Source organism: Ammospiza caudacuta, chromosome 19 (genome assembly GCF_027887145.1).
Source record: "Ammospiza caudacuta isolate bAmmCau1 chromosome 19, bAmmCau1.pri, whole genome shotgun sequence".
Taxonomy (NCBI): domain Eukaryota; kingdom Metazoa; phylum Chordata; class Aves; order Passeriformes; family Passerellidae; genus Ammospiza; species Ammospiza caudacuta.
The window spans coordinates 3194478-3219368 of NC_080611.1; the positions used below are offsets into that span (position 1 = coordinate 3194478).

General features: G+C 49.1%; 3 protein-coding genes across 3 annotated transcripts; 1 reads left to right on the forward strand and 2 right to left on the reverse strand.

Annotated features, from left to right (window-relative positions):
• The first annotated feature begins 26 nt into the window (after nucleotides 1-26).
• MRPS7 (mitochondrial ribosomal protein S7) lies at nucleotides 27-3873 on the forward strand. Its single transcript, XM_058817152.1, has 5 exons — nucleotides 27-97; nucleotides 665-856; nucleotides 1157-1220; nucleotides 2112-2279; nucleotides 3148-3873. Exons 1-5 carry the CDS (start codon nucleotides 42-44, stop codon nucleotides 3367-3369), a joined length of 702 nt encoding a protein of 233 aa, XP_058673135.1. The 5' UTR covers nucleotides 27-41; the 3' UTR covers nucleotides 3370-3873.
• Nucleotides 3874-4036: 163 nt separating this feature from the next.
• MIF4GD (MIF4G domain containing) lies at nucleotides 4037-8652 on the reverse strand. Its single transcript, XM_058817153.1, has 6 exons — nucleotides 8587-8652; nucleotides 6549-6685; nucleotides 6291-6400; nucleotides 5843-5998; nucleotides 5101-5193; nucleotides 4037-4978 (listed from the first exon to the last, which is right to left on the reverse strand). The coding sequence occupies exons 2-6, from the start codon at nucleotides 6628-6630 to the stop codon at nucleotides 4751-4753; spliced, it is 669 nt and encodes a 222-aa protein (XP_058673136.1). The 5' UTR covers nucleotides 6631-6685; nucleotides 8587-8652; the 3' UTR covers nucleotides 4037-4750.
• A 1204-nt stretch (nucleotides 8653-9856) lies between these two features.
• On the reverse strand, nucleotides 9857-24618 carry SLC25A19 (solute carrier family 25 member 19). Its single transcript, XM_058817151.1, has 6 exons — nucleotides 24478-24618; nucleotides 23830-23985; nucleotides 22962-23132; nucleotides 21974-22157; nucleotides 20689-20819; nucleotides 9857-13389 (listed from the first exon to the last, which is right to left on the reverse strand). The coding sequence occupies exons 1-6, from the start codon at nucleotides 24601-24603 to the stop codon at nucleotides 13189-13191; spliced, it is 969 nt and encodes a 322-aa protein (XP_058673134.1). The 5' UTR covers nucleotides 24604-24618; the 3' UTR covers nucleotides 9857-13188.
• Nucleotides 24619-24891: the final 273 nt, after the last annotated feature.

The window sequence follows — 24891 nt, forward strand, 5'->3', positions numbered from 1 at the left end:
CACAGTGGCCCCGCCCCCGCGCGGCGGCGCGCGCAGGGAAGATGGCGGCGCCCAGCGCGGCGGGGCTGGGCCGGCGGCTGCGGGCGTGGCTGCCCCGGTGAGCGGGGACAGGGACAGGGACGGAGCCGGGGGCGCCCCGGGGGCTGCTCCCCACCGCGGGAACACGGGCAGCGCGCGAGGAGGCTGCGGGCGGCTCGCCGGGAGCGCACCGGGGATGAGGGGAGGGTGCGCGCCGCGCCGGCAGCACGCGGCCAGGCCGCCCGCCTATTTTGCCGGGTCACACAGGCGTAGAACTGGCAAGGCTGGAGGGTTGGACCTTGAAGGTCATCCAGTGCAGGCAGCATTGCCATTCTAATCCCTAATGGCATCATCATTAGGGATCACCTGTTCCAGGGTGATCACCCAGCGCCAGGGGCAGACGCCTCCTGAGCAGCTCCAGGGACGGTGACGGCCCCGGCCCTGCGCGGCCCTTCCGGTGCCTGGCCACAGGAACGGTGACAAAAGGGACAGAACCCGCACCGAGCTGCTCGCCCCACTGCCACGGGATGCCTCTCACGTCTAGCACTCCTTCTGAGGCGTGTTCACATCTGTCCACGTCTGCCTGCATCCCTGTCCCCACAGCGTGTGCCCTGGGTCACAGCCCCGCCTCTCTTGCTCCTTGCAGGATAATGCCCGTGAGATGGAGCCGCTACAACCCCAGCTACCTGGAGCCAGAAGTGAAAAAGGAATCGCATCAGAAACCTTTAGAGGAGCTGACGGAGGAGGAAAGGGAACAAATGGAGCTTAAGGCTGTTCGACCCATCAAAGCTGCTCCTCCCAGTCTGTCCAGTTCCGTGTTCAGCGACCCCATGATCAGGTCAGAGAAAGCAGCAGCTCCTCCTCTCTCCAAAAATGCCTGGGAGCTGTGCTGCCCTCTTCTACCTCCACCTGCTGGCTTCACATTGCCTTTTGTTACAGCACAGTCCCTGTGTTCTGGGTTACTCTTATCTCATCAATGAGTCCATTGTTATGCTGTGATTAGAGATAATTGCAGCAGATCTGGCAGCACCCACACTTAACCACGGGAACAACACAGAGGGATGGGGGTGAGGGGGCTTATTTCCGTGCATGATAAAATCAGAATTCATATGGATCCTATCTGACTTTGTGTTTACAGTAAATTCACCAATATGATGATGAAGAGTGGAAATAAAGTGCTGGCCAGAAACCTCATGTCTCAGGTAAGAACTCAGGTGTCTTCTCAATGTTGTGTTGAAACTAGACAAAATGGAAGGCTGGGATGTCAAACCCACTGGAACTGGGGATTACCAGAACTCAGGTGGTCCATCTCTGTGGTCCTGATGTGTTTTGCTCTGCCACACATTGCTTGCAGCATGATTCCTCTGATAAACCATGATTTGTTTGATAAAATGTCCATTTCCCCAGCCTCCTTAGCTCACAGACCAGCCGGGGACAGCTTCATGGAGAACCTTGTCTTTCCATCCTTCAGTATCCCTGTGTTCTTTTGTACTGCATAAACACAGGGAATACCCTTAAAAAGCATCATTTTCTCTAAAGATCTCTGCAGCTCTCTGTCATGCCTTACCCTCTGTATAACTTGCCCTTGAAGTCCCACAGATGTGTCAGCTCCAATGGCACAGCTTTGAGCCTGCTCTGACCCACAGCCCCTGGTATTAACTGCTCTTCCCATCTGGTCCACCCCTGAACTCCCTTGAAATGGAAACATTTTGCCCAAATGTTTCCAATTAAGTGCTGATTGCTGGTTACAGAAAAGCACACAGGCTCTGGAGGGGAGGCTGTGCAGGTTGGATGCTCAGTGCACAGACCCCTCCCCACTCCTGGCTCCACTTTGTCCCTGCCCTTCCCGGGCTCCTGGCCCAGGTTTGTGCTCATCCCCCTCACCCGAAATGCAGTGACTGATAAAAGAGACTGAGGAGCTGGAAGAGGGTGAAGTAAAACTTGAGTTAAAGAATTCCCAGTGGGTCTTTTGCCTCTGGGGCTGGTGGACCAGCTGCTCAGGTGAAAATGGGGTGCCTGTAAAAGTGATGTAACCTCATGGAGTGGGAGAATCCATCTACCTTGTATGTCTTGTTTCTTGCCTTTCTTCCAAGACTCTGGAGGCCATTAAAAGGAAGCAGCTGGAGAAGTACCACAAAGCTCCAGAGAATGAGAAGGAGACAATTGAATGCAACCCCTACGTCATTTTCCACCAGGCTCTCAAGAACTGCCAGCCCATCATCGGGCTCAGCAACATCACCAGAGGAGGCAAAACCTACCAGGTGAAAGGGGGCTGGGAGCACATCTGGTTGTGAGGCAGTTAGCTAGGGAGGCAAATGAACTGGTTTCCACCCCAACAGCTCAAGATTATCTCTCCTTGGAAAGAGCCACTTTGCAATCTGGAATAAAACAGCACCTAGAAACTGCCCAAAATCAGGATCCCTACCTCTAGTATTGTGCTTCCCCTGTGACAGAATCACTTAAGGTTGGAAAAGACTTCTAAGATCAATCAAGTCCAACCATTAATCAGCAGCAGTCTCTGACTAGTCTCAGGTTCTCTGACTAGATGTGAGAAGAAATACACAGCAACTATTTTCCAAAGAGACAGAGATCAGCAGCAAAAGAATTAGTAGTCTTTGGACTACCAGTCCCATCCTTTCCACTGCACCACATTGCTTGGGGAGAGGTCCCAAACCCCTGGGGCAGGTCAGCATGGCAAAATGGGTCACCTAGATCCAGTGGGATACTTAAAACATGAGCAGAATCTGTCTCTGAGTATGAGCTCTGCAACCCTTGGGGCCTGAAGGAGAGGTGAGATGTGGGGGCATTTGGATCTTAATGGTCCCTTCCAACCCAAACCATGCTGTGATTCTGTGATTTCTCTGTATTCAGTGCAGAGATGGGGCCACCATTTCCCATCTCTGCTGACTCAAACCAGCCTGGACCCAGCTCCCAGACAGGCCAGAGTTTCCATTTCAGTAGCAGTGGCCAGTTCCTATGGACAGAGCAGGAGAACTGGCAGGGCTCAGCTGTGGGGAGCAGGTCTGGCTGCACAGAGCAGCACAGTGAGCACCTGCAGGGGCAGCTGGTGCAGTGTGGCTGCTGGGGAGGAGCAGGTGCTGACTCCTGCCACCTTTAACCCTTTCCCAGGTGCCCGTCCCGCTGACGGACAATCGGAAGCGCTTCCTGGCCATGAAGTGGCTGATCACCGAGTGCAGGGAGAACAAGCACCGCCGGACACTGATGCCAGAAAAGCTCTCCCAGGAGCTGCTCCAGGCCTTCAACAACGAGGGGCCAGTCATCAAGAGGAAGCACGTCCTGCACAAGATGGCAGAGGCCAACCGGGCGTACGCCCACTTCCGCTGGTGGTAGGGACCCTGCGTGGGACACACTGCCACGGCTGGAGAGCAGAGCCCCAGGCTGCCGGCCTGGGACAGGGCAAGGGGCAATATCCCTTGCAGCAGCTTCTGTTCTAACCCAGGGAAAGCTCACACGATCCCCACGAGGTTCTTTTTCTTTGTGCTTGTTTGGATGGGGGAAGGGGGAGTCTGAGTTACCAGCCTCAGTGGGGCTGCTCCAGTTAGTTCATCATCACTTCCCTGTGAAGACGAGCCTTAGATGTTTTTCTTACAGCAACGCTAAACAAAACCATCTTTCACTTACCTGTTTTCTGGGGATCTGAAATCTGAAAGTCTCTCTGCTCTTCAAATCAGCAATGTTTTTGGCTGCAGAGCTGAGAGCAGAGTTGGATCCTTTTCCACAGGGATTGGTACACAGGCAGTAAAAGGCCCTTTTTGATTTTGGCCATCAGCAACATGGTCTGCACAGATTTGATGGCAATGTGGACAAAATAAAACCAGTTTTATGGGAAAGGTTTCCCGATTCCAGACTTTTGTCTTTGTTTCTCCAGGTCCTTTGTTTGCTAGATTGTAGCAAACAAAGTTATCTCAGCCTTAGGGCTTCAGTCAGGAGCAACCCTTCAGTGTTGCTCAGAGCTCAGCAGCTGTGCAGGGAGAAAGCAGGGCATATGTTAGTGGAAAACTTTTATTAGAAAAAAAATCCTTCAATAGACTATTTTGTTTCATTTCTTCCTCTCCCACTCTTATAAGAAATATACCGTAGCTGAAACTTGCAAATTCTGGAAAAAAGTGACAGTTATTGTATAAAACCTATAAAACCTGTTCCTACATGTGCTCAGGGACCTCTTCTGTTGCAGGCTGCCCTGTGGCAGGTAATCCTGGCTGTGGAAGAGGCGGTGTGCATGCAGGTGCAGCCAGCCTGCTGGAAGGAGTCTGGGAACAAAAGCACTTGGTTGAGCTGTTTGTGAGGCCATGGTGTGATCTGTGACCCATCCCAGAGAACCAGGTATAACCTGAGCTGGGAGATTTCCCTGCTGCCTTCCACAGCTCTGCTGGCTTTGGGGTGAACCAAAATGGTCTCAGCCTAAACTGTGCTTTCTTTAACACTCATAGAAAATGCTGGTGTGAACTACAAGCCTCCCTAGCCCTTTGCTGACAGCAGCCCAATATTAAGACAAAATCAGTGGGAGAACTTGCTGGGTAAAGTGTGCCCTTCCCACTGCTCTGAACCTCTGAAGTCAGACCAGCACCAGCTGCATCCGACAGTAGGTGCAGAGAGGCTCTAGCCAGTATAAATGCTATTTACAGGGAGTGCTAGAAAATTAATGTGAAAAATTCCAAACTGGTACAAAGCTTGCTGGTGAAGGTGCTGGGGACTCCTCTGCCTCGGGAGGTTAATCTGTCACTTCGCTGTAATAATATTTCTGGGCAGCGTCCGTCATCTTCCACTCAGCAGCCCGGAACTCGATGATCTCCAGCAGCAGGAGCTGGGACAGGGAGCTGAGCCCCTCCTGCAGGAGGAAACCATCTCGGAGCAGGGAGAAGAGCTCATCCATCCGCTGGGAATTCATCTTCTCCAGCTGCTCGCCGATGCGGTGCAGCTGCAGGACCAAGCAGTCCACCTTCAGAAGGAAGAGCAGATGGCTGAGCACAAAGCAGTGGAGGCTCCTCTGCACCCCCTGGGCTGTGCTTTTAACAGCTCCTTGGCAGGACAACAGGCACACGAGCAGCTCCCTGCACTCACCTCCTCCTCCTTCTGCAGGCTGTCGGGCTGTGCCAGCCGGAACAGGCAGTCGTACACGGGGTTCACCAGAGCCATCATGGGCATGTTGTTCACCTGCAAGGAGGGTGGGGCATTGTCAGCCTGGGGACAGAAGGGAGTCTGCAACTGTTTTAAATAGTTATTCCCTTGCTGCTCTCCAAAGGAGAAGGAAGCAGGATTTAGTTGTGCTGTGTTAGTGGGATTTTCATCAGAGATCAGATATTTGAGTCTCTGGGAGCCAGAGGAGCTGAACAAATGATGTAAAAACCATCTATTTTTAAATGTAAGCAGGTAGTCATGGGAAATACACTTGTTCCAACAGTATTTTTCCTGCCTGCAGCTGTACTCGCATCATTTTTACATCTACTCCAAGCAGGAATTCAAAGTTCACACACTGCACAAAGGCCTGAAGCCAAACTCCATCAGCAAACCCCACAGCAACTGAACCAGTCCAGTCTGGGACATCTGGAAACAGGCAAATCAGGGGATTTCAAACACCAGGTACAAAATGAGGAAGCTGTGACTGTTCCTGAAGACTTCCTCTGCCTCTCCAAGCCTGTAGATAGCACCAGCTTTGTCGCATCTTTGTGTTAAGAACAGCTCTGGCCCCCATGGCCCTGGGGCTCTGTACAACACCCACCCACCACCCCTGCTCTGTTACCCTGGGATGCTCAGGCTCCCCTGGCACTCCACGCAGCAGCAGCTGGCTGCTCCAGCTCCTCACCCTCAGGTAGTCAAAGATGTTGCAGATGAAGGTGACGTAGCAGATCCAGGCCTGGAGCGAGCGGGTGCGCAGCTCCTCCCTGTCCTTGTACTCCTGCTGCAGCCGGTTCAGCAGGCTCCTCCGGAAGATGCTCTGGCCAACTTGTTTGCTCTCTGCCTATAAGCCCACAAAAACAGGATGGAGGAATGAAACAGGGATGCCAGAGGGGCAGGGGAATGCAGTACCACACAGAGACCCTTCTGTGATTCCCAAAGAGACAGAAAAGCTGCAACTCACTGCCTGTGCTGGCCCACTGCTCTTCTGCTGCCACTGCATGGGGCAAGTGGCAGGACAGGAGAGATGGGCAAGGGGTCAGAGCACGTGACTGGGGCAAAGCCCTTCCTGGCCCATCCCAGGGACAAGCCACACAACATCCCAGGTGTTGCACTGTCCAGACACGAGCTCTCACCTGGATGATGGTGTAGCAGATGCGCCCAGCCTCCTTGCTGAACACAGAGTCTTTGAGGGACTGGTCCACTATAATGTTGGCCACTTTCTCCAGGTCCACATTACTGGGGTCTGCAGAGAAGAGGAATGCTGTTAGGACCCAGCTCTCTTTGGCCACTGATTGCTTTGAGGCAGCAGCTCAAAGCAAGCCCTGGAAAGCAACCAAGGTCTGCACAGGGCCCAGTAGGGTCACATTAAATGGTGCAGAAGCCGTGCTGACCTTTGAGGGCTGTTTTCAGCAGCTTCTGAGTCTCGGAGTCGAAGGACTGTATTTTGTACTCTTCTTTGCCCGTTTCCCCCATGACTGGTTTCCTCCAAGGGCAAGAGTCAGGGCAATGGATGAGCTAGTGACAATCCCTGGGGAAGGAGCACACAGAGCTTAGTTGGACAGAGGCAGACCTTCACCCATTTCCCATTTGGCACATCCCAGGTTGTGTTGAAGCACAGGCTGTTTCCTGACAGCTCCCCACCCCAAAGAAACTCCTCTTTTATTAGGGCACCAACTCTAGATCTGTGCAAATCCTCATTCCCACATCTTTTAAAGCATTGTCTCCTACCAGCTGATAATAGAACTTCAGAGCCTTTATATTTTTCTGATATGAGAAACATTTTACAGGCAAAGCAGACCCAAAATATATGTGGTTGTATGTGGAAGGCACACACTGCTCCCTTGGGCCCTTTAAACACCAATTCAGCAGCTTTCATACAAAAATCAGGGAAGAATCAAAGCCAGTACAAAAGCATCCAACACACACTAGAGCACCTCTCCTGCACTACAGCCAGGCTTCCTCAGCTCCCAGCTCGACACAGCAAACTCAGCAGCCAAATCCCCAAGAGCAACAGCTCCCATCTCTCTCATCCCTCTGCAGTCAAGCACTGCTCTGCAGCACCAGCAGTGCTCCTAAGTAGTCTCTAGATTGATTTTCTTCTGCTTCATGATACAGTGAAGACAGCAAGAGGGTATGCACGGCACAGAGAGGAAGGGCTTGCTTTGATTCACACGGGAGCTGATGGATGGAAATGCAGGGCTGGCCAGACCGGCAGTACAAACAGGAGAAGGCAATCGGCCAAATGAGTTTTGCCAGCTCGTCGAAATTCCTCGGCCATTACTCACCCCTGTCTGCAAACAGGTCCCTACCCAGATCAAAGCCCAAGAGCCTTTAGGGGCATGGGACAGGTACCGTGGGCAGTCCCCTCACATACAGCACAACACTAACTCCGAGCAGAGAGCAGCCCCATAGGGGTGACCGCCTGCCGACGCTGCTCTCGCAGCCAAAGCTCTCGCCTCCCCTGGGACTGGCACTGGGGATTCTTTCCCTGGTGGATTCGCAAGCAGCTGGGTGCCCTCCGTGCCATGCCTGGTTGGCAAACACCTTCCTAGCCGACCTGTCCTCTCTCTGTATCTGCACTCAGGCCACGCTGCACTGCCAGTGGAGCAGCCCGAGATCGCCAGCAGCCCCGTGTCCCACCGGCAGCATCTCCAGGCAGCCGGACCCTGGCGAGAGCACAGCGCCGCACGCAGCGCAGCGAGAAGCGCCCGAGCCCGCCCGGCAGCGTCTGTGCCGCGCCCGGCCCCTCTCCCGGAGCTCCCGTTCCTCGGCTCCCTGGGATGGGCACGGCTGCTTTGAGCTGCTGAGCCAAATAACCCTGCCAGAGCAAACCACAGCGTGTGAACACCGAGCCGGCCAGATCTCGCCTGCACTAGAGACCCTCCTGCCAGCACCGCCTTATCGGAAGGGCTGGTGGCAGTGGGTGACATGGGGCACCTGTGGGTACCGACTGCTCCTCTGCCACTGGCCCCGGCTAGACGAGCCGTCCCGGGGGCTGACTCGTCTGGGGTCAGCACCCGCAATCTGCCGGTGATCCACCAGCTCAGGTGGATCACACGGGTACCTGTGACCTGTAGAGTCACACCTGACAGTATGGGCTGGACAAGTCCTGGCCACTGCAAGGAGAGGGAGAAGAGCAGAGTCTCCTCTGTCACCCCATAGCGTCTGCCCCAGGGGCTCTACCAGCCCTCGGAACCCCCATCCCATCCCCGCCGAGCCGCAAGTGGAACCCCCAGCGTTGAGACGCCTCTTGCCCGGGGCAGCTGGACCACCGGAGCCCCAGGACCCCCCGCCGCTGCCTCCCGTCGCTCCAGCCCCGCGGCTGGCACAAGCCCAAGGGCCACGGACGGAGGAAGAGGCGGATCCCGGGGAAAGCGGCCCCCGCGCTGCCCCGGGCAGGGCAGGGGAGCCGGGCGCAGCCCCACCGACCTGCCGGCCGCCCCCGCTGTGTCCTCCGGCCGCCGGGACATCGCCGGCACCTCCCGCGCCCTCCCGGCACGGCCCAGGTTTCCTCTTAGGTCATTTCCTCGCCCGAGCCGGGGGAGGGCCGGGCCGGGCCGGGCCGGGCGGGAGAGCGGCGGCAGCTGCGGCAGCGCCACCGCCTGCGAGCGTCGGGGCACGGCGGGCTGAGCGCCGCGTACGGCCGGCGGCTCCTCGGGAAACACCGGGCTGCCCCAGGCACGGCCATTGCTCCTCGGGAAACACCGGGCTGCCCCAGGCACGGCCATTGCTCCTCGGGAAACACCGGGCTGCCCCAGGCACGGCCATTGCTCCTCGGGAAACACCGGGCTGCCCCAGGCACGGCCACTGCTCCTCAGGAAACACCGGGCTGCCCCAGGCACGGCCGGCTGCCCCCGACACCCTCCCGGGCACGGCCGCTGCTTTTCCGACTGCCCCGCCGGGGGATCGCGGGCAGCACTCACCCCTCTGCCCCGGTCCCCCGCGGGGCTGTCCCGGCGCTCTACAGGTGACAACGGCGTGAATTCCGCCCTTCCCTCCGGGCCAGGGCAGGCTGCAGCCCAATGGTATAAAAAAATGAGTAGGAAAAAAGTTAGGAAAGAGGAGAGGCAGTAAACCAACGCTCTGCAACAACAGCTGAGTGTGGTATATCACACTTCATGTTTTTTTCTCTCAAATCTCAACCATTTCATAAGGGAAGACCCCACAGGGGGTGAAGTCTTCACTGCAGAGCAGACAGGCTGCTAAACCAGGGAATGGCTGAGAGAGACAGAATGAACAGTTTAGGAATATTTTCTGTAGCACTGCATGGCCTGGCTGGATACAAACAAAGCCTGAACTGTTCCACCGCGGGTGTGACACTCAGGACTGGCTACCACAGCTCCCAATGCCCCTCTAGGACACAGCAGTGGGACTGGGCTGCAAAAATCCCCCTTGGCTGATCCCTTTTGGTGCAGTTCTCAATGGTGATACCCAGCAGAGAGGGTACAGTTCTGCCTATGGCTAAGGAGCACCCACAAGCCAGTGATGGGAAATCCAAATGGCTCCTGTTACCCTAAGGGCTGGGCCCTGACTATTCTCTCTTTTAGGCAGCAGGAGGGCCACGATGTTCCTGCAGGGTCCAGCAGAGGCACAAAGAGTAAAGGAATAAAGCAACTGCAGCCAGCCACTGCATAACAGAATATTTAATGTACCTTGTCTTAAAGGTAGGCACACACTGTGCATGTTGTACCAAATGCTTTCAGGAAAGAGCAGCTGCAAGAGATCCACACTGGCAACACAGCAAAATGCCACTGTTACAGTTTCTACATCACAAGAGAAACTTAAATCCAAATTAAATACCATATATTCCAGTCCCGACTGTAAAACATTAATTTCTTGTCAAAAATGATGCTGTGCAGCTGTGGATGAGTATCCTGAGAGTAGGGCTGTCCTAGGAACTTGGTGAGGCAGCCAGCACTGCAGGAATCAGCATGTTCCTCACAGATCTTGTGTGTCCAAGGCTGGCTCTGCGTGGTGGAGCTGCAAACGACTGGGGCACAATTCTCATGGTAAAAGGCACAAGAAGAAAACAAATGCAACTGCTGAGCAGCTTGTGAGGTGAACTGCAGGCAAATCCCTGGTGATAGGATTAGCTTGGAAAGAAATCCCAAGGGCCAAAATCAGCCAAGTCTCACAGTGAGGCATTTGCCATGTTGAGTCACTTCACACTGAACAGGAGCAGCAGCTTCCAAGAGCATTTCTGTCCCAGTACCTCGGAGAACAAGGTGACCACAGATCTCTCATATCCTGCTCCTCTAATTCTAGAGATTTAGCTCATAACAGCATGTGTTTTGCCAGAGCAGCTTGAGAAATAAGATCTGTCCTCCTAGTGCTTCATTCAGCCTCAATCCCACAGAGAAATCAACACTCAGACAGTGCTTTCCCCAGCAAAGTGCACTTGAGAAATGTATGAGGACAGATGCTGCTGATCAGAGGTGAAGAAGTGATTGTTGGATGCAGCTCCTAATATTGTTGAGGTTGTCACATCTTTCTCCCTCTCACTGGAAGCCCAGATGCCTTTATGGGCCTGTAACACTTGTGACTCACAGCCTAAAGGCCTCCAGCCGGGGAGTGTCTCTTCCACAGCCTGGGCCAGACAGGCACAACCTAAACTCCAGCTTTGCCATCTGCTGGGTGGAGGAAAAAACGACCCCAGAGAAGAAAAGTTGCTCCATACTCTCGAGTGCTGCCCTCTCTGTGGAGCAGCCAAACTGCCCATACCAGCATCCCCTCAAGCTCCACAGCACCCTCGAGGAATGTCACCTTAACAGAGTACAGATCTTCCTGCTCTTGCCTGCTGCTGAGTTCCCAACCAGTTTCCCCCTATTTTGTGCAGTTTGACAGCAGCTATTTGACAGAAAATGGAAAACAAGTCATGCAATGTTTAGACAGGATGGATGAGTCCCCATTTCCTTAGGAAGCCTAGGTCAGCACTGAATATTTTCTGCTCTGACCTGTCCCTGCTAACCATGACGGCATTCCTCTCACCAGCAACAAGACAGTAACAAAGCCAACCTGTATCTGTTCTGAAAAGAGACATTTCTCTCTCTCAGAAGGGTGTCATGAGGCTGAGTTCATTACTCCTTATCATGTCTTTCCAAGAACAACAGGTGAACAATAAACAAGGGCTAAACATCGTTAAGAATATTCTGAGGAATCTCAGAAGAGACTAAATAACACAGGAAAACGACAATAGGATTGAGGCACTTGGAGAAACTCCATATTTCCTGCATTTTCTGCTTAAACTAAATGGCCATTTTTAGAGTATATGCAGCTCTCTCTCCCTCTTTAAGACTCACATATGGGCCTCCTGCCTGACACTGACACTGGTGAATGAACTTAATTTTACACAGCTCTGTCACCTTTGTACTCCAAGATCTCAAACCCATAGCAGACACAAAGTTATTCAGCCTGGGCTTGCAAGGAATTTCTCCAGATACCTCAGCCACCAGTGAAACAGCTGTTTTTTAAAAACAGCCTCTCACAATAGCTCAGGATAAGTGAGCAATGCTGATATGCTCAAAATTGCCAGAAGTTTCGTCAACGGAATGGAATTGGTCACGTTGGAATCTGGCCAGACCATTTGGGATTAACACCCTGAATACTGCAAAAGAGCCGGGAAAAGCTTTGTGTTAAAAACCATGAAACCATCCTCCAAATAACTGCAGTGCTCTGCCTTATCCACCCCTTGCAGATGACTAACGTGCTTTTGTATGGCAGGGCTGGGAACTCTGCCTTCCACACAGTCCAGCCACACCCTGCTAGGCTTGAAAAAACACAGAATAAAAGAGGAAGAAGAAAGTAATTTTCCTCTTTTCCACTGTTACATAAATCAGAGTTGTTGGTAGGTTTTGTTGGTTTTTTTAACCACTCATAAAACCTTTGAAACTCCAGAAAAACATTTTTCCATCTCTAATTCAGTCATCCATGTGAAACACCACGCTCAGCCAACCAATTCCCATTTGATGTTCATTCCTTTCACTTCAGCAAATCTTGTCAAAACATTTTCATCTGCTAGCACCAGTGCAGGACTGAGGTTCTGAAATATTTTGAGACCATTACAGAAATACAGAAACACATTCAGAGGTGCTGTTAAATAAATAATGATAAAAAAATTACTAGTTTCCACAGGACTTTCCCTTCATTATTCCAGCTTAGAATAATTATTTCTTAACTCTGTACAGCATTTGTTTACTCACTGCTTTGAAGTGAAGCACCCTGAAGTAAAAATTTAGTTTGTGCGTTGAATCCCCTCAGAATGGGGCTCTTAATATGCAAGTTTGCTTGTAAAAAGTGTGAGTGAGGCATTGAAATCCCTAAGAGATGTATGGCCAGACACCCAGGAAGAGAAAAGGGAATTCAGCACACAATCAAGTTCACTGGAGTTAAAGGAGAAACAAGTCTGATCCAGCATGATCAGAGAAGATGCTGTGTTTAAGATGACAGAGAATGCTCAGCTAGCAAGTGGTGACCAAGAAGCAGCAGCTGGCAGCAAAGGAAAGGAAAACTGAGGGTCTGTGCATTTATGTGGCTTTACCTGACTTTACACCAGCAGGACAGAGCGACCTGTGCAACACCGAGACAAGAGTCTGGTGCAAACAGCAGGCACAGAGCAAAGGAACAAAGCTGTGCAGATGCAGGGCTAGGAAGTGGTGTCTGGTTGGTTAAGCAGCACTAGGCTGGGCCAGAACCCCCTCTCTGGGACCCAGGGCGAGCTTGGGGCTCACCCACTTTATTGGGTGCCTTTCCAGAGCACAGGAGTTGCTAGGGAGTGGTCTGTTTGCTCCCCCTCTCACCACTAAATATGAGAGGAGACAGAAGGAAAGTGCTCTGTTGAACAGCTCCCAGCCAAGTAGTTCAGTGTCTCCAGCAGAACTGCAGTTGCCTTCTCCTTCTGCTTGGTCCCAGAAGGTGATTCCCCACAGGCTGGGGGAGCTCTGGGAACCCTGACATTTCCAACATGCTTGTGACAGAGCAAGGCCATCAGTGTCCCCTCCTGAGGAGAACAGCAGGCAGCCACACGCGTCCCTTTCAGCCTTCCTTCCTCTTGGTGCTCTCAGGGCTCCTCATGGTGCACAGGAGGCTGCAGAACAGCTCGTACCAAAAGAAGATGAAGCCAGAGGAGAAGGCAGCCTTCAGCAAGCTGGGAGAGAGGCCCTTGAAGAACCCACCTGGGCCCTCCTCTCGCATCATCTGCCTCACACAGTCCAGGAAACCCCCATACGTCCGTACCTGGGAGAGAAATGCAACAAGGTTAAACTTCAGGACAACTGGAAAACACCACAAAGATCCCCAAACTATACCCAGAAACATTATCTTGACATGCAGCCTGGAGATGCCTTTCTGGATAATATAATAACTAACTGAAACTTTCAGAGAGAGTAGGATAGAGGAAATGTACAGCATCAGCGATGGTTTATGCACATCATTCACTGTAAAATGGCTGTAAAAACTCTGCCTGCAACTGTTGAAGTGAGGGGGAGAACGACCATCCTATAATGCATCGAACTCCGACTTTATTGATCGATCCGTCACTTTAAATAACAGTGTTAATTAACTTCATGCATATTCCAAAATACAGCTTTATAATAGGCTAACAGAGAAAACTCTAACCACTCCTTTTGTTTTACAATACCGTTGATTGTTTACATCAAGCAAAATCAGTGTTCTCACTGTGATACGAACGGTTCCCAAAACTTCCATAACTGTTCCCAGGGTGCCATCTTTTCCCAGAGAGGATGTTACCTTTGTTATGGGAAGACTGCCTGAGAACTTTATTGCTTATACAAGGATGCCTGAGAGAGACTAATTGTTTATAGAAGTCAGGCTGGAAACTGCTTTGAAACTGCTTCACAGCTACCTGTTACTTTTCTCTCAGCTGCATGGCTTCGTGGCCTTTTTCTTTAAGCCATACTTGAACTAAACTCCCGACATTTCCCCCGTCTTTTTCTTTAAAAGAAAGGAGGTTAGTTTGCCACATTTTCTCTATCATCCTACTAACCATTTTTTGGATACAGCTACAGAAACAAGGTAATATAAGTAAAAGCAATAAGAGTACTCCTAATATCCCTATAGCATATGTTATAAGGTTTCTTAGCCAGGGTCCCAATCCAAAACTTTTAAGCCACCCATCAATACCTAATCCTTCTTCTTCCTTAAGCTTATTAAGTCCTAGCCGTAGCTCTTTTATCTTAGCATGAATAGATACAGAATGATCAGATAAATTCATGCAACACATTCCTTCAAACTCTTCACACCCATGGCCTTGAGCTAATAATAAGAAATCTATAGCAGCTCTATTTTGTAAATCAGTGTGGTTAACACTTTGTACATCTGAAGTTAACATATCTAATATCTGTGAAGTTTTATTTAGTTCACCCTTAGCCCAACACCCTATTTGTTTTGCTAGAGTCAATGCTTTGCTTGCAGCACCCCAGGGTAGGAAAGCTGAAACCATCACTTGTTTAAATTTACTCCAGAACCACGGATCTCCTATTTGACTACAGTCCAAGTCATGTAAGCTACGCTTTTGCCTGCTTACCTGATGACTTAATTGCATCAGCACAGATATATTAGGGTGAAATAGTGATAACTTGCCTAAATAACAAGGTCCACCCTGAGGTTGAGCAGGTATACCATTCCAGGCTCTATCTCCGCAAATTAGAAATATTCCTGTAGGTAATTTCTTAGGTGTCATGATGCTAGAGCCTTTACAATGGCTGTAGAGTTGTTTAGACACTATGTTTGGCTTTAGAGCTGAATCCAGAGTAGCCCATGTTTGTTTATATGGATTCATCTTTTGAGGATTAAAATAATCAAAGTTAAACCATCCACCATCAGAAGTGCTGGTCATGCTAGCATTTGCACTTCCAAAAAGCTCTAACTCCTCAGGTGGAGAATGCAAAGGAATATTAAGAGATTGAACTAACAGGCATTGATGGTAACCATCACTCTGACTGGCAGTATACCCTTTAGGCAATTTAATATTTACCATACTGTGCATACATAAGGCACAATTATTAATAAGACTGCAGAATTCTTGAGGAGACGATACTGGCAATGCTGAGACAAAGCGACGACTGATTAATCTGTCTAGCAAGTGTTATTCATACATTATCTCTAGGTTGATTAAACTGTATTACCCTTAATTCTTCAGCTACCACTACACCTAGCAATATAACAAAAGTAAACCTCATTTTTCTGTTTTTACTTTGACCTTTTTTTTTTTTTCTTATCAGTTTTTAACCTTTAACCCTTTTCAAAATACACTGTACCTCCCATCGATAATAAGCCAAGATTTTCTGCTCATGTGACTCATAAAGACCTAAAGCTGAGGCAGTGTTGAGTCCTGTTGCATTTCGTAGAGCCCACTCCCAATTATATTCCCAGTTATGTCTATGATTACAGGTATCACACCATAAACGAAAAAGTGACAACCGATCCACCCAAAAGGTCCTGTCACAACCCCCACAACACAGTGCAACCCAAGCAGCACAATGTGGGCTGTGACATTCAAGGCAGTTCTCTTTTGCCTATCCTTTTATATGGAAAGATGATAATGATTCAATAATGTCAATCAGTTCCCCGGTCGTCCGGCAACAGCGTATTATCCCAAAGGGTTAAAACCACCCTCAGCTGAGCCACAATGTCCGGCCTCATCAGGCATTGCACGGTAGGTGGTAATTGGACTAAGAAAAGAAAGCTGTTAGCTGTTTTCATTCATGTGAACCTGGAGAGGAGGTGAATGACAAGTCTGAAAACGATCCTTTCTGTCCTTGAGATTTTCACATCCACATCTTCCCTGGGTTTCTCAAAAATGTTCAAAATCAGTTTTATAGTCTGTAATCCTTTAGTCATTTGGCTGAAATGGCATCAGCTGGGCGATTCTCAGTCCTTTGTTGATTTGGAGTGGAGAGAAAGTAGTATGCACTTGAAGCACTTAAAATACTTAACTTAGCAGACTTTCAAATTAATAGAACTTAACTGGCTTCAAAATTCTATGGGCTAACTGTGCTACACTCTTTGCAACATAAGAATAGGCAATTCTAATAACTAAATAGTATTTTCAGCTAGCAAGGTTTCTCTGATGTTCACAACAACACTTTGAACACAAGTCATAAAACAAACACCTATCCTAAAAGCATAAATCTATCTAACATCACTTAAACTTAATAGCACTTATACTTAAAATACTTAAACTTAAAATATTTAAACTTAATAGAACTTAACATTACTTAAACTTATCTTTACTTAAACTTAATAGAATTTTAAATCAACAGAACTTACATGTAAAATCTCTTAATTCTAACAAAACTATAACAAAATTTAACTGATTTTAGACTTATTTGTAAATAATGTAAGATCAAACTTAACAGAATCTAACTTATCTTAAACCTAATATGATTTAACCTTAACAGACCTCGAAACTTGACAGCAAATAAACTTAACAAACTTAACCTTAATAGTATTTAGCATTTAATTTAACTTAAACTACTTAATAACAGATAAAACTTACTATAGACATAAAATATAGCATTTACTATAACTTACTTACAGGCCTGATTCTAAAATATTAAGCTAAAATAACTTTGTTCACGTGTTTGCTATAGCATTTCTATATCAAAAAGCACACTCACAACATCTCACTCATACAATCAGTCTAACATATCTTAACATTTTTAAACTTTTCAAAATATAATTCTAGAGTCTGATGTTCCACTGACTGAGCCATCCGGGCTTCTGATGTTAAAGTCTCTGCCAATACAGGTGATTTCAAGACAGCATACCAATGCCGAGCCAAACCGGCCGAAATTTGACCCATGCATACAGTACGCTGATTCCTGTTTCACAGTCTCTGCCAGGAAAAACAAAAGTTCCTTTAACTTTCCTTGTTTACCATCACTTGTTTCTTAATTTCAACAGGGATCTTTTCCTTTTGTTGACAAAAGTTACATCCATTAGGCTGTTAGGTCTTAAACTGAAGCTTTTGCCGGCTGTGGGGGGAGGGAGAAACGCTCCCGCTGCAAAAAGCGCTCCAGTCCCGCGGCGCGTGTGACGGAGCGGGCGAAACCTCCCCCCCCTGCGCTGGGCTCTTTGTTTACTCGCCGGCAGGCTGACTCTGCTGCAGGCACCGCTGCACCCGTGGCTGCTCCCCCCGCGGCGGCTTCGCTCTCTCCCCGCGGCGGCTTCGTGTGGTGTCGGGTTGGAGACAGAAGAAGGTGCCGATGCTGCAGCGATGACTTCTGTTGGTGCCTGGTCGTCCGAGCGGCATTTTTGGGCCCATATTATTTGATTTGCAAATGCAGCTGACGCTTGGTGAGGTGCAAGAGCAGCTAATACCTGACTCTGAGAGGACTTTGCCTGTTCTTGCAAGCCTATTCCTGACGTTGATTTCTGTTTGATCGCATCTACCACAAAAGCCTGCTGTCCCGTAGATATGAGGGCCATCTTCTCTAATGCCTCTTCTATAGTCCAATTAGTACCTAGGGTGTTAAGTACTCTCCTAGTAGTAGAATTACAATTTCGGAGAGCACACTCCCTGAGCAATACTCCCCTAAGATATTTTGGCACCTCAGCTCTTTCAATTTCTGCAGCAACCTTGTCAACAAAAGAGCTAAATGATTCCTCTCTGCCTTGCTTGATTCCTATATATACAGGTCTCTCTTCTGGTTCCTTTACCCTTTCCATCGCGAGTCTGACTAACCTTATTGCCTCCCGGCACTTCTCTTGACCTATTAAGGCTTGTGCCTCAGGACGAAAGAAAGGTCCCAGACCCATAAGCTCACTAACAGTGACGCCATGGAGAGGGTCACCCTGCTGCCTTTGTACTGCCACGCACTCGCTAACGAGCGCTTGCCAATGAGCATTAAACAGCAATTGCTGATGTTGGGTAAAGATTAATTTAACTATGCCACGACAATCATTAATAAGAAGAATACTGGTGTCAAAAATATAGTCGAGCATTTGCTTGGCTGGCTCGCTTTTAAAGCCAAACTGGCTAACAGTAGCTCGCAACTGAGATAACATCTTCCAATCTAAAGCACTAATTGTCGCTTGCATACCTCCGCCAGCCTGGGGGGTGAAAATAACCGGACAAGCCAGTTCGCTCGCTAAGCTTATCAACTCCTGGTCTCCCTTCTCCATTGCATCTTTGGCAAGAGCTGCCCACGCATCCCGTCTTTCCCGTGCAATCATCACCGCTCGATCGTTTTCCAACCCAGGGCTCTGATTACTTTTCGGGAACGGGACACACGTTTGTGGCCCTGGCTGCTGCGATGCAAGCAATACGGGAGACTCAGAAGTGCTATGCGTAGCCTGCGGCGAAGCGGGCAATAAAGCACCCTGCGGAGCACCCTGCGGAGCTTGGCTCGTCAGGGGGGGCTGGCTCGTTAAAGGAGGCGGTAGAAGCGGCGCGGAGGGTAGTAAAGCGCCCTGTGGAGCCTGGCTCGGCGCCTGGCTTGCCGAGGGAGGAGGCGAGGTCGGTAATGAAACCGTCCTCATTGCAGGGCCAGGAGGAGTCCCCGACTCTTTATCAAACTCCCTCTCTTGATCGTATTCTTTATTACGATCGTGAGCGGCAGTAGCCTGATAGGCAGCCCTCTTTTCCGCCTGAAACTGCAACAGTTCGTTGTTAATAACCCGCCATAATTTACCCATTTTCCTAGCAGTTTTATCATCGTCTAACGTAGCCTGCCATAATATATCACCAAATTTACGCCACTCCGACAACTCGTGAACCGTGTGGGGATTCACAAAGACTCCCCTTTCCAGACCATAAGCCAAAAGACCTTGCAATTCTTTCTGTAAGTCTATACCCTTAATTTGCCTTTTTTGCAAAAATGTAATAAAAAGTTCATATGCGGCTTGTCTTTCCATACCTCTTTTTAAGTGCGCACTTTCACCTAGCAGCGTATTCCAAGACTTCTATGCCGCACGTATCAGCTGACCCATCAATTATGGTCGTCAGGGCACGGCGCGTATCGGCGGTTTTCCTTTTTTCCTCCGCTTTAATTTCGCGCTTATTGCCGCTCCCGCTGCTTCGGAGCCTGAACCATTCCTCACTTATCCTTTGGTGTTCGCAATCCCCGTGATGGCCGCGATCGTCGTGGTGTCCGCTATCACGTCCGGGTGTCACCAATTTGTTGAAGTGAGGGGGAGAACGACCATCCTATAATGCATCGAACTCCGACTTTATTGATCGATCCGTCACTTTAAATAACAGTGTTAATTAACTTCATGCATATTCCAAAATACAGCTTTATAATAGGCTAACAGAGAAAACTCTAACCACTCCTTTTGTTTTACAATACCGTTGATTGTTTACATCAAGCAAAATCAGTGTTCTCACTGTGATACGAACGGTTCCCAAAACTTCCATAACTGTTCCCAGGGTGCCATCTTTTCCCAGAGAGGATGTTACCTTTGTTATGGGAAGACTGCCTGAGAACTTTATTGCTTATACAAGGATGCCTGAGAGAGACTAATTGTTTATAGAAGTCAGGCTGGAAACTGCTTTGAAACTGCTTCACAGCTACCTGTTACTTTTCTCTCAGCTGCATGGCTTCGTGGCCTTTTTCTTTAAGCCATACTTGAACTAAACTCCCGACATGCAACAACAGCCTGACTTTAAAGAAGTTTGTGAAATCATTATTTCAGATTGCATAATTGCTGTTTTCTATCCCCTTCACTGTCTAAGAAGGAAAAAATGTTGAGTTTTCTGACAGAAAGCAAACACAGCTACAACACTTAGAAGTTTCCAAATTAGCTGTCTGCATGTTGTCATGTTATACTGTGCAGTTTTAACATCTTGTGACACATCAATGCTAAGAACAAATTGTGTATCTTACTGCAGGAGGAAAAGCTCCCAATGCAATGGGCTGAGACATCAAAATCCCATTCAAGAGTTTCTTAGGGTACAGACTGATTTCCTTCTCAGATCCCAGGAATTTTAAGGAAAGCAGAAAATTTCCACATTTCATGGAAAAAAAAGAGGAAGTTCCTTGAAAGATCTATATTTGTCTTCAAGTGTATTTCAAGGTGCTAACAATGGTGCTAAAGAACACCAGAGTATTTAATTTGTTTTGAATTTCAGACTATTCCCGTACATAAAACACATGTTGAACACTTGGTGCCTATTTCTTGTGTCAGAATATTAATTGCAAAAGAGGAGCCTGACAGCCAGGTGACTCCAGCACAAAGCCAGTGTCATCCTCTGCTAGTAATTTGGTTCTGAATCAGAAAAACCAAGCTGCAACTAGAAAAGTAAAATAAATCAATGTCCCTTTGCATGCCTGATGGGGAAGGATGACAAGCCAGAGCACAGGTATGTGGGACAGGTCCCTCCTGGGACCTATGATAAAATAAACCCAGTATGTCCATGTATAAATTCACATTATTAAATGACACCAGTGCTCACTGGGAGCTCCCAACCCAAACATGAACTCAACAGGTACCACTGGTGGATTGTCACTGCATTCCAGTGCACTGGACTAGCCATAGTCAGGAAAATCCAGCACTTGCAGCATTTCTCACCTGCCCAAAGGCTGCCCGAGCATGCTCAAAGCCACCCACTTGCAGTCGCTTTTTGACCAGATCCAAAGGGTACGTGAGGCTCTTGCTGAGCACTCCAGCACAGCTGCCACACACCAGGTTCCTGACGCCGGCTGAGGAGCACAAAGGGAAAGGATTATAGGGAGGAAAAAACCAGCATTATCAGGGAATTCTGATTAAAAATCATAAGAGGTAAGTTAAAAATCACTTTTCACAAGAAGTAAAGTCAAAAAAAGTCCTTTGAAGTTGCATCACCTCTTCTGCAATAGTTTCAGCCAAAGAATCTCAAGCTGTATTTTTTCAGGCTTGCAATGTCTGTTGGAATCAGAGGACCAGCTCCTCTTGGTCCTTTACACTGACTTAGGGTTTTGCTCTGCTCAATAAACCCCAATCCTCAGTCACCAGACAACTTGCTGCCAGTGGATGAAAGTTTTCATGCCCTCCCAGTAAAGGCTGGTCATTGGAAATCTTGCACCCCTGACTGCTCAGGCTGATGCATTCTGGATTGGAATGTCTCAAGCTGACACTGCCTGATGATTTCAGAGGCTTGTGGGAAGTGAGCTCTGTATTAAACTTTTTCCTGACAGACATGAGGTCCCAGCACAAAACCACCATCGGCCTCTGCCACCTAAAATTAAATATGCAGACATTGAAAAGTCAAGTTCCTCTGCTGAAGAAATTCCATTGAGGAACAAACTCATGCTGCTGCTGCATCCCTCTTGCTCAAGGAGGCACAGGTATCTAGCACTGCCAAGGTGGCAGGTTGCATCAGGATGATGTTCTCTTACAATGGAGCTAGAAATCAACATAAAAATACCAAATCAAGAGCCTGGCAGCTTTAAATTAGAGTAAATGAATTCTCTTCCCTAACAGCTGTGCTGGAATCTGCAGGCAGATTTACTACAGAAATCCAAGAGTCCTGTCCCCACAGCACTAATGAAACAGAAAGATTATGGCAGCACTGTCTTCCCACAGTATCAGTAAGGTGACACTGTTAAAGATAGAGCACCCTGGCCTGTGACACTTCACTTTCCCATCCACCCCCTTCCATCACAGTTACTGCACAAGGGGAGCTGTTTGTAAACTCTGCTGTACTTAATTTGGCATTTCCCTGCAGGGGTAAAAATGAGAGGTGGGAAATAAGAGACAATTTTGAGATGTTGCATCAAAAAATGTGAAAGGACTAACAGAGCTTACATCAGTCAACCAAACTAGCATTCATCTTCTTTCTCTGCTGACTGCAACCATCACTGTCCCAAGTTCCTACCTCCATTCTTTGCTTCAGCTGGAATCGCCCATTTGGAAAACTGCTGCAGGATGTTGTAGAAGAAGAACTGGAGACCAGCATATGGGAAGACAGCAATGAGTGTGGGGGTCAAACCTCTGTAGAAAGTCCCAGGCCCTTCTGTCTGGTACATGGTCACCACTGCATGGCGAAGGTTGAGGTAAATCTGCACAACAAGGAACAGGCTGAGTGACTTTCCAGTGGACTTAAAAACAGCCAACCAAAGGTCAGGTCATTTCCCAGTAATGGCTATAGGAATTCCCCACTGCCCAAAATACAACTGACTGTATGTATCTTCAGCACAAAGTGATGAGCAAGGTGATTTTCCACACCCTCACAGCATTCTCTGCAGGCCCTTGTGACTTAAAAGAAACAAGGCATGGAGCTGAGTCCTGAGACCACCTGCATCACAGACATAATTATTTTTCTTTTAACAGTTCCTAACTCCTGCAACACAATTAATACAATACATACTGTAATTCTACTGCAGGCTAAATACAGAAATGGCTCTGATACAAATCTATCCCATTATTACAGAGCTAGTTAGTGCAGAGGCCAATTCATGTTTAAAAAGAACATGAAGCACAGGTGAAATGTGACTAATTTCAAGTATCATCCCCATCATTATCTAAATATGACTCTCTGCCTGTGCAAAGTTTCAAAAATGCAATGTTCAACAGTCTGGGGAGCAGGTTCTATAAAAAGCCAACAGCCAAAGCAAAAAAATATTGAGTTATCCTGTTAAGGGCAGTTTCTCCTTTCTGCATCAGAAGCACCAAAACACAATTAGGAAAGGTGTGTCAACAGCACAAAGGATAACTTAGCAACAGAACAAACACTGGCCATAACAGCACCTGCTCCTTCATTTTAACCCACAATGCTGAATGTGCTTTCAAACCTCCTGCAGCACCTTCAGACCTGTGAAATATTGCCCCTGCTATGGATGCCGAGATGGATCGCTCAGCCTCACCTTTGGCTCCCCCTGGGCAGCAAAGCGGGTGCGCAGCGTGTCCACGGGCTGCACCGCCACCGAGGCCGCGCCGGCAGCCAGGCCCCCGCACACCAGGTGCACCAAGGAGTCCTGGGCTTTGAAGGAGGTGAAGTTGTGCATCAGCTCCGTCAGGCTCTCGAAGGTCATGAACTTGCAGAAACAAAAGCGCGCGGGTCAGGAAGCCGATCCTAATGACTCACGCAGGTTTCCCACTCCTCTCTCATTGCACCAACAGCTCCACCCCTCCCTGCTGTTACCACCTTCTTCGTCCTTCAAAAGTCCCCCCCAACCTGCAACGTGTAAAAATCACTAAGCAGCCCAAGGAATGCTTGAGATACTCTAGTGTCCAACACTTCTGCTAATTCTTGCACTTAGAATAATGAAAAACTCATTTTAATGTTCTGTGGCTCCAGAAGAGTGCTATGTCACAGATATGCTTTCCTTTGTCCTTTCAGCCACTGCTCCTAAAGCTGTTACTCATGTTTACAAATAAAGCATAACAGTGCTGTGTAAAATACCCTCATCAGCTTCACTGATTTTTTCCTAAGAAGCCCTTAGGGTGACAGCATGACTAGAAGCAAAAAACTGCCCAAGCTTGGGGCATGAGCAACTAAGCCAAATGTCAGGAGTAGGGAGGGCTTATCTATGACACCAGATACAGACAGAGCTCAGTTTGCTCTCGCTGTGCTCCAGTCTATTCAGCCAGCTCAGGAATATTAACTTAGGAATTATTCAGCAGCTTTGTAGAGCTATACAACCTTCCCACTCCTGAACACAGACAGTCAGAGGGAGAAGAGCAGTGTCCTGTGTACACACAGTGTGCCCAGGTGATGCCTGGTGCGCTCACCTGAACAGCTCCGAAGCCGACAGAAAGGATCTGAGCGGGGACATGGCCCTTCCAGAAGGCTGTCAGCCCCTCCTCCCGGAAGATGCACTGCACAGCTTGCAGCATGCCGTGGTACTTGGCCGTGGGGTTTCTGGAGGAGAGCTGCTCTATCTGGAGCTGGAGGAAAGGGGAGAAAATATTTTCAGTTTCACCCTTCAACACTGGTTCAAGTGTCAGTTCAGGAATTCACAACCCTATCAGCCAGCCAATGCTAAGGGATGACATTTTGTCTTCCCATAGAACCACATTCAGATGTGACCGGGATGTTGTTTATGAAGGGCTCTAAAAGAATAAAAATGTGCATGAACACAAAGATAAGCAGGAGGGATGATGGTGAAATTCAGTCAGAGACTGTAAGTCGTTCACAAAAACAGAAGGAGAACGAAATCTGAGAAACACAAGATTCCATTCCCACGCAAGTTAAGTTGTATAAATAGAAGTGGTGGACACAATATAGCCCTACTTCCTTGCATAACCTATACATAACGTAGGTGAGGCCTGACGAGGGATTCAGTGCTCTCTGGCTGCACAGGTGACCTGCTCACCCAGGACACCATCAGCTCTGCCGCTCTTTCATCCCGGCCCCCGGGCACGCCGCGAGTGAGGTACCTGAAAGCGGATCTTGAGGACGTCCAAGGGGCTGACAAGGACCCGAGTGACCAAGCCAGACGCTGATCCTGCTACAGCCGCTTCCGCCGTGGACACGCACCTGCCTTCGGGGTCGTAGCCCACCATGCCTGCCGGCTGTGCCCAGCCTGGGCGGGGGCACAGAGCAGTGAGCCCCGCCCTCACCGAGCCCCCACCCCACAGCCCCCTCACGGCAAGGCCCACAGCCCCTCCTCACCCCAAACTCCTTTCTCACCCCACAGAACACACAGATGCCCCTCTGCATCACTCCCTCTGCCCCGCAGCTCCCGGCCCCGCCAGTGGCAGCCACTAGCGGGGGGACCGGACCGAGCCGAGCCCGGCGGCACCGGGGCTGTCCGGCCCTGGCCCGACTCCCGCCACGCCGCCTCACCCGCG